Source organism: Triticum dicoccoides, chromosome 5B (assembly GCF_002162155.2).
Source record: "Triticum dicoccoides isolate Atlit2015 ecotype Zavitan chromosome 5B, WEW_v2.0, whole genome shotgun sequence".
Taxonomy (NCBI): domain Eukaryota; kingdom Viridiplantae; phylum Streptophyta; class Magnoliopsida; order Poales; family Poaceae; genus Triticum; species Triticum dicoccoides.
The window spans coordinates 441,080,526-441,089,456 of NC_041389.1; the positions used below are offsets into that span (position 1 = coordinate 441,080,526).

Below are 8,931 nucleotides of genomic sequence, written 5' to 3' on the forward strand. Positions count from 1 at the left end.
TCCTCCGCGTGCCGGCTCCGGCTGCGGAGGCAGCTGCTCATGCGCCCCTCCCACCTCCGCCTCCGCGCGCCCCATTCCATCGCGGACCTCTCCCGCTCCTCCTCCTCCTCCTCCGGCTCCTCCCACTCCCACGCCCCGGCCCCGCCGCTCGCGTCCAGGGCGCCGGGCCAGGGCGGCGGCGCTGCGGTCGAGAAGGACCCGATCAAGCTCTGGGACCGCTACGTCGAGTGGCTCTACCAGCACAAGCAGCTGGGCCTCTTCGTCGACGTCAGCCGGATGGGCTTCACCGACGACTTCCTCCTGCAGATGGAGCCGCTCATGCAGCGGGCCTTCGTCGCCATGGGGGAGCTCGAGAAGGGCGCCATCGCCAACCCCGACGAGGGCCGCATGGTGGGACACTACTGGCTCCGCGACCCCGGTCTCGCCCCCAACTCCTTCCTCCGCACCAAGATCGAGAAGACCGTCGACCACATCCTCGCCTTCTCCCAGGACATCGTCTCTGGCAAGGTCAGAGCATTTTTTTTACTGCATTTTTATTTTTCATACAATTGAATTGAATTGAATTGTTGCTGCTCCTGAGGTCTGAGTATATATAGGGTTGATAAGGGAGTATGCGAGTTTGTGATGCAACAACGGTATCACTCTTCTGTATTTACGTATATCTCTGCCATGATTTAAAGCTTAATTTTAGGGGTGAGTTGAAGCAATGCAATTGCTTATAGTCACTCAGAGAAAGGGTGCCAGTGGTAGCTAGCTTTTGTTGTCTAGCAAGGCACCTGGAAGCATTCGTGACGAAATTATCAGAAGAAGTTGACCATACAGGTTCTTGTTGTACAATTATGTTGCTGCGATATGCCATCCATGAGAAGTCTTAAGTATGTTTGTGTGTAAGCATGCTCTGTCATTGTAATACGCACAACACAAGCACACACACAGTTTGGAGATTGTCTTGCTTGCATTTTAGGGAATGTGCCTCATACAAGAGATAGCTGCCCATTATGTTAAGCTTATTCAGGCTTTTTGTACCTCACTAATAATCATTAGTTCACTACAAGCTCTTACAAGCCAGTTTTGCTATAAAAATGCAGATTAAACCTCCGTCGTCTCAGGCTGGTCGTTTTACTCAAATACTCTCTATAGGAATTGGAGGATCATCTTTGGGGCCTCAATTTGTTTCCGAGGCACTTGCGCCTGATAACCCCCCATTGAAGGTATTGTCCTGAGTTTTCTAATCTGCGCAATGTACCTTGATTGCATTTTTCCATTTTGTGTATTTAGGTGTGTTTCAACTTTCAAGCACTACAAGCATTACCCTTTTTCTGCTGGATATCAGATACGATTTATTGACAACACCGACCCTGCTGGAATTGATCATCAAATTGCTCAACTAGGGGAGGAACTTAAATCTACTCTTGTAATTGTAATCTCTAAGGTACATATATAGTTCCTATATTTCCTTATTATGCCTCTCTTTTCCCATTACTATTAGATACTTGTTCGCATCACATGCTTGTTTATACGTACAGAGTGGTGGTACACCCGAAACCCGGAATGGTCTACTAGAAGTACAAAAAGCCTTCAGAGATGCTGGACTGGATTTTTCAAAACAGGTTTTGACCTCAGTTCTTTTTCCCCCTTTTGCATGTTAATTCATACTCCCTCTGTCCCAAAATAAGTGTCTTAACTTTGTACTAACTTTAGTACAAAGTTGTACTAGAGTTGAGACACTTATTTTGGGACGGAGGGAGTATATTGAAATGACAAATGCTGTATGTTGGGCTAATCTTTAACTGCAACCAATGAATATTACTCTGGACTGTTAATTTACTATAGATGCTGATGCCATCCTATCAGGGTTGTGAGGTACACTGAAATGATTTGTCTCATGTTTCATGTACAGACTAGTGATAAGGAGAGAATCTGTATGAACTGCCCTGGATCCAGTTCTTACCGCGTTTGTAGTATTTTAGTTGTGTCGTATAACTTGATTCTCTATGGATTCGATGCATCAATACATAATTCTGTGGTCATTGTCAATGCTTAATAAGTAAACATTCATCTTGATAATACAATTGATTTTTCTAAACCAGTGTGCAAACTGTGCATAAGACAATCATACAATTTTTTAAGACGGAAACAGATTGCTCACAGCCTTATTGTAAAACACTTGATATTTGATGACACATCTGTTTTGCAGGGTGTTGCAATTACTCAAGAAAATTCTCTATTAGATAACACTGCCAGAATAGAGGGATGGTTAGATCGATTTCCTATGTTTGACTGGGTTGGTGGTAGAACATCAGAATTGTCAGCGGTGGGGTTACTTCCAGCTGCATTACAGGTCAGTGCCTTCCGCTTTCCTGTGTTGCAGAGAAGCAGACTTCCATGAAATTCCAGATTAACATGAGTGATTTTTGCCACTTACCAGGGTATCGATGTCAAGGAAATGCTAGTTGGTGCAGCACTAATGGATGAGGAGACCAGGAACACTGTGGTATGGATTTTAGATGTATAGACTAGTTTGGTCATATGATATGACTATGGAGATGTCTCAAATATTGCTTTGCACTTATCCAGGTTAAGGAAAATCCAGCAGCATTACTTGCGTTATCTTGGTATTGGGCTACAGATGGAATAGGCAGTAAGGTTTGTGTCTTCATTGGTTACAATTTCTGTCAAGGTTTCTGATTTCAGTACTTTGCTTACTAGTGATTTTACCCCTCTTCCAGGATATGGTCGTACTTCCTTACAAGGATAGTCTGCTACTTTTGAGTAGATACTTACAGCAACTTGTCATGGAATCTCTTGGGAAAGAATTTGACCTTGACGGCAATCGGGTATGTATCCTTGCTTATCTACTCCCAGTACCTGATGTTCTGTATCTACACTGGCAGCTGCCAGATTTTGTGCTCAGTTATGTGCTATGTTAAGCATATAATTTTTTAATGGCAGGTTAATCAAGGGCTAACGGTATATGGTAACAAAGGAAGCACCGACCAACATGCGTAAGTTCACAGTTATTTTTTTACATTACTTTGGTTAAAGTGCAACTTTTACTGAACTGTCTATGGTTGCAGCTACATTCAACAGCTAAGAGAAGGGGTGCACAACTTCTTCGTTACTTTTATCGAGGTTTTGCGTGATGGGCCTCCCGGTCATGATTGGGAGCTTGAACCTGGAGTCACATGTGGTGACTACTTGTTTGGGATGTTGCAGGTTTGTCTTCAGCGTTCAGATTTTAAGAGATAGAATTATGTTAATTTGTGCACTAGTACGATAATTAATGACAGAGGAAACCTATACCTCGCAGGGCACACGTTCTGCTCTTTATTCTAATGACCGAGAGTCCATCTCCGTTACTGTGGAAGAAGTAACTCCCAGAGCTGTTGGAGCACTGGTTGCACTCTATGAACGTGCAGTTGGAATTTATGCTTCTTTAGTAAACATCAATGCATATCATCAGCCTGGTACTATCCTCAAGATGCACTAGTATTGCTCAGGATCCATAACTTATTGTTCTCATTCTTATCATTATATATGCTGTATGATGCAGGTGTCGAGGCAGGGAAAAAAGCAGCAGGAGAGGTATTGGCCCTTCAGAAAAGGGTGCTGACTGTTCTCAATGAGGCCAGGTATGAAATCTCTTACTTCCTCTGCATCAAAATATAAGACGTTTTTTTACAGGGGGTATTACATCTTTTGTTCTTTGATGAAGCTGTACTTGTTTTACGTAGTATTCCAGGCAATGTTTAGATTACATAGTATGCATGCCCTCTGTTACCTGCTGAATGTTTCTTGGGTAACTGATTTTCTTTAGAATAATCTAGATTTCAGAAATTCTTCATGGATTATGATTGACAGTTACATGCCACCAGATAGCAAGACTGCTGCTTGAACAGGCGGACTTGAAAAGCCACCTATAGACACTTTACGCCCAATCAGTCCGGATAACGCTTCCATCCTATGTCTTACTGTGGCTGCTGGCACAGAGTTAACCGATGCTTATTCCTCAGATACCGTCATTGTTTCTTCTCCGAGAAAAGAAGTTGACGACCCGTAGGCCTTCCACCTCCACGCGGCATTGCTCTGTCAGGCTTTCACCCATTGAGGAAAATTCCTCACTGCTACCTCCTGTAGGAGTCTGGGCCGTGTCTCAGTCCGAGTGTGGCTGATCATCCTCTCGGACCAGCTACTGATCCCTTATTAAAGTAGGGCACGCTACTGCAACACAGGACTGCGGGGGTGGGGGATTGCTGTCCACTTGGCGAGCCTTCACTGCCCCTTCTGTAACTTCTCTTCTTTCGTCCATCCACGAGACAGTCAAAAGAAAGAGAGAAACGGGCTGCTATAACGCAGGAGTCGTGGCGGTCGTATGCCACAAGGTCCCCATAGACAAGGGGATAAGTGAATCATCGCTTTCGGGCGCAGGCAGCCCTCTACCATCCATCCCATTGCATTCCTCTCATAGGGTACTGTACTGTCTCAGACCAGATATACATCTAAAGCTTAGGTGTGCTAGATTTTCTGTTTATGGACTAAATTTGCTTATCATTTGCGACCATTTTCCTGAAGGCCATCAGAACCATTGATGCACTTTGGCCCTAAGGGAGTCCTATTACAGTTTTTTGTTGACCCTGCTGAACCATTGACGCTGCAACCAAATGGTGCCCCACTCGGTTAAATTTGACGAACTCGCAGTCATGGCTTGCACTTTACCCTATGACAAGCATCTCTTATTGCTAGTTTCACTGCAAATGTGCTTCCAGTTTCAGCACATCACAGAGTTCCAGGTTATTAGCAGAACCGCTGAAGACATGAAATATTGTTGACTTATGCATGTACTTTGACTTCCGTTGATTAATCCTATGAATGCTCCTTCTGGGGGTACTTAGATTCCTGTTGGTCATATATGTTTCTTGTTCTCTTTCAGCTGCAAAGACCCTGCTGAACCATTGACCCTGGAACAAATCGCAGATCGTTGCCATTGCCCTGAAGATGTAATTTCACCTTTCTGATGCCTTTTGTTTTTTGCCAACTTATATTTTGCAATATCTTAACTCGTGCATTATGTGTTTTATTTGCATCAGATTGAGATGATATACAAAATAATTCAGCACATGGCAGCCAACGATAGAGCACTTATAGCGGAAGGTAGCTGCGGTTCTCCTCGAAGCGTGAAGGTTTACCTTGGAGAATGCAATGTAGACGACGTATGATTACCCCATTCATTGTCTCCTGGAATAAAAGGAACAACACCAGTGGCTGGGCCATGTATGCTCCAGATGTGCCATTAGTTTCTTATTTGGTTGTGGTGGCACGATTGTTCCTTGTGCCTTAGGGTTCAGATTTTTGGTTTTAAGTGCCGTCGGTTACAAAACAAAGGAGGATGCCCTGCATATGTTACTGAGTTTCAATATCACCGCTGTAATGTGTCAAAGCTCCATTCGATACAACATCTGGTACAATTGTTTGCAATCAATTTGAGCATATGCCTTTTCTGGCACAGAAATAAAAATATTCAAACAAATGGTCACATTCAGTTGGTGCAGTTTATTCACGAAGTTTATTCTGGCACCAATGTGAAGTTATCAAATGAATCATATTTACATTTTAGGATACATATGCTGAGCTTCAGTTGCTTCACGCAGCCAAATCAATGGCCTATTTACATTCGAGCACCAGCGTAATTTATTTAAATGGGCTTCCGAGCCTTCAATCAACAAACCTAAACGCTAAGCCTCAATCCTTCAAGCATCCCAATAGACCTAAACTCTAGACCTCAATTCTTCAATCGGCAGTATATCAACTACTCGGACATTTCCAACCAATGTGGTATCCTTTATACCTAAATAAATGTAGCACGCCAGTAACAACAATCACCACCACCCATCACTCACAGGAACTTGGACACCACACGCCAGGACATCTGAATGGCTGTGCCTGCTGCCTTAAGAATTGCTTGGTTATTGTAGATGCTGTTACCATGAAAAATGTGCACTGCAATCAGATCACACAGGATATGTATTATGCATACATGCAGTACTTACAAATGAAATAAGGCTGTTAATAATTTACTCCCTCCGTCCCAAAATAAGTGTCTCAACTTTGTACTAGCTCTAGTATAAATTTGTACTAAGCTCAAGACACTTATTTTAGGACGGAGGGAGTATTATCTAGATGCAATTTTTAAGGGTGTGACTGTCCCTTGTCCGAACAGGTCCCATCCCCGATTGATGCCCCAAATTATGGCAATCTTACATAGGCCACAACCAGTCTAGATTAGTTGACTCCATCAGATCTTGGAAGTGATCAATCATGGGGCTGACACATATCACATATTTGCTCCTAGGGTTAATTAGTAAAGAGTACTAGTGAAGACTAATAGAGCATAACCTCTCCAGGAGCATTTTGAAGCTTGCAGCAATATGTAACCCACTAGATTGGATGAGGTTACCAAATGGATGACCGAGGCAAACACTGAAGACATAACTGGCAGTACATTTGACTATGCTCATCACCAGCTTGTGTGCTTTGTGAAATGAAATTAGCCGCTGAGGATTGGACAGAAAACTAATTTGCAGTATTTCCCTCGGGAACTCAAGCTTAGTAACAAGTTATGCAGGTTGGGTCAACATTTCTCAAAAGTTCATGCCCAAGGAAATAACTTACCCAACAGCTGTGGCACCCCATGAAGCTACATTATAAATGACTTTTGTCCCATCCCATGCCTTCCGAAGTTTGCCTTTTCTCTTCTCGGCTGAAAATGTTTTCTTAAGGGCTGACAGAAGAGCGGTGATGAAGTTCAGTATCAAAACTTTCATTTGAAATGATTCAAGTAATCATTCTGATGAACAAAGAAAAGAGAGAGCAAACCTTTCTGAAGTCGATCAGGAGATAATTCCTGTAGAACATGAGATATTCATGGATCAGATGTATAGATCAACTCACATACATGAAGAGAAACGAGTCGGTAAAAAAAACGACAGTGAGATATTATAGAGAAGAGCAGCACAAGTATATCAAGTCGGGAACATGGTGACTGGGGCATCTCTTATAAAGAGAGATGTGTGACACAGAAATGAACCAATTTTTCTCAGATATACTGATTATCATGTGGACAGACGTTAGACCAATGATTGTTCATTGCATCAAACCACATCATAAGGGAACAAGAACGAAGGTTTCAAGTTGATGATTGAATCACATTGAAGTGAAAATAGCAGGACATTCCTACCTTGGTTTTTGTAAGTGTCGATAAGTATGTGGCTACAAAGAAAGCTATCCCTTCAGCTGCATCCTCTGGCTTAACAAGAACATATCCATTGTCGTCATCATCTTCCCACAAATCTCCCGCCTTTATCACATCCCATGATGTATCCAATTCAACTGCAGCAAAGAACATCAAATGAACTAGAGTATCACAACTCTATTTTGAGAAAGGTTAACTAAAAAGATATGCGAAACATAACATTCCAGTGGATGAGTTATTCAGTAGAGGAATACCTGCACCGTTTTGACATACAGACTTTTGAATTTCATGGAACTCCTGAAGAAATTCTGGTGACTCAAACCTAGATTTAAGGAGATCAAACACCTGCAAGGTGAAAGCAAGCCGTTCAATCTTCAGAGCGTTGGGACAGCTAACAGCTTCATAGCAACATGAACTATAATAAAAACTCTCCATGCTCTCCCTCATATCACTCGAGAAAATAAAACCAAAGTGACATGAGATTGTTCGGCGCACATTCTAAATGGGAAAAGTGGGGATAACATGTAATATAGAAAAATGATTGCACGTGCTATACTGATCCTTGATCCTCACCACTGTTAACGGCAGTTATATTCCTAGTTTATGAATACTAGGAAGATGTTTAGCCTAAACCATCACATTCCACTGTTCCGCCATCACAGATGTCAACATCTTTATTTTGGATAACCTCACTGCATCTGATCCTGCTTCTAGTAAAAGGACACCTTTCCATGGTAGACTTATCTGACTCCAGATGTTCGCAACTCGTCCGCAGTCAGCACTCGCCAAGCAGACGAATCACATACAAATATGAGAAACAGTAGTATCGAAACACTTTTTAACTAGTTCCGGAACCGAGGTACGCAACTCAGATCCAGATGGCTAATAACCGATCAAGTTAGTTCGACGAACCTGAGATAACGAGAACTTGGTCGAATTACCGCAATTGGTCAACAGTTACGCGCCAGTTAATGCGATTAATTAAAGCCTCATGGTCTGAAAATTTTCAGGCTCGGAAGTCCCAAACCTCGCCGCGTCCGTACCTGGTCCGTGGCGCGGTCGGAGTCGCTCGCCATCGAAGCCGCCGAGTCACCGTCGTCGTCGTCTCCGCCGCCCTCGCTGTCCCCGTACTCGGGCGCCTCGGTGTAGGCGTCCGCGTCGGAGAGAGAGGCGCCGAGATCGGCGTCGCCCAGCCCGTCGAGCGTCTGCCGGAGCTCCTGCAGGAGCGCCTCCAGCCTCTGGCGCCGCAGCCTGATCTTCGTCGGCGGCCGCCACGGGGGCGGGGGCGGCGCCGCCGGCGAGGAGGTGGAGGGCTGCTCCATCGGGAGAAACCCTATCGCCGGAGGAGGAGGAGGCGACGTCGGACTGGGCTTTGCGTGGCGTCTTTCTTCTGCTACCAATTGCTTTTGCTACATGGAGAGACGAGACGTGGTGTTTCCGTGCGATGATTGGATTATTAACCGGAGAAGGTGTTTTTGCTGCTTTGGTTTCGTCTCCGACGGTGCTTCCTCCCTGCACACGTGTTTGCGTTTGCGGACGCTCGCCGTTCATGTTGCTTGCAAATTGCAAGATACAAGGGCTTTGACCCCACATCGAGACAAGCTCTACATCTACAGAGAAAAGTTCACTTTTTTTTTTCCGAGAGTCCACTTTTTATAGAAGGCAGAAAATTATGTACAAGA

At 44.0% G+C, this 8,931-nt stretch overlaps 2 protein-coding genes across 3 annotated transcripts; one reads left to right on the forward strand and one right to left on the reverse strand.

The window, feature by feature from the left end:
* Positions 1 to 6: 6 nt before the first annotated feature.
* On the forward strand, positions 7 to 5,475 carry LOC119310267 (glucose-6-phosphate isomerase 1, chloroplastic-like). The gene is made up of 14 exons (XM_037586070.1): positions 7 to 507; positions 1,089 to 1,211; positions 1,334 to 1,432; positions 1,527 to 1,610; positions 2,198 to 2,341; positions 2,429 to 2,494; positions 2,578 to 2,646; positions 2,730 to 2,837; positions 2,953 to 3,005; positions 3,078 to 3,216; positions 3,311 to 3,467; positions 3,554 to 3,632; positions 4,931 to 4,997; positions 5,088 to 5,475. Exons 1-14 carry the CDS (start codon positions 40 to 42, stop codon positions 5,214 to 5,216), a joined length of 1,785 nt encoding a protein of 594 aa, XP_037441967.1. The 5' UTR covers positions 7 to 39; the 3' UTR covers positions 5,217 to 5,475.
* A 34-nt stretch (positions 5,476 to 5,509) lies between these two features.
* On the reverse strand, positions 5,510 to 8,756 carry LOC119310268. Of its 2 annotated transcripts, none has more exons than XM_037586072.1 (6): positions 8,293 to 8,756; positions 7,504 to 7,594; positions 7,235 to 7,386; positions 6,874 to 6,901; positions 6,670 to 6,778; positions 5,510 to 5,997 (listed from the first exon to the last, which is right to left on the reverse strand). In XM_037586072.1, exons 1-6 carry the CDS (start codon positions 8,569 to 8,571, stop codon positions 5,979 to 5,981), a joined length of 678 nt encoding a protein of 225 aa, XP_037441969.1. In that variant the 5' UTR covers positions 8,572 to 8,756; the 3' UTR covers positions 5,510 to 5,978. The 2 variants fall into 2 exon arrangements, with proteins under 2 accessions (XP_037441969.1, XP_037441968.1); XM_037586071.1 differs by having other exon boundaries at positions 5,510 to 5,975; positions 8,293 to 8,752.
* Between the last annotated feature and the right edge of the window lie 175 nt (positions 8,757 to 8,931).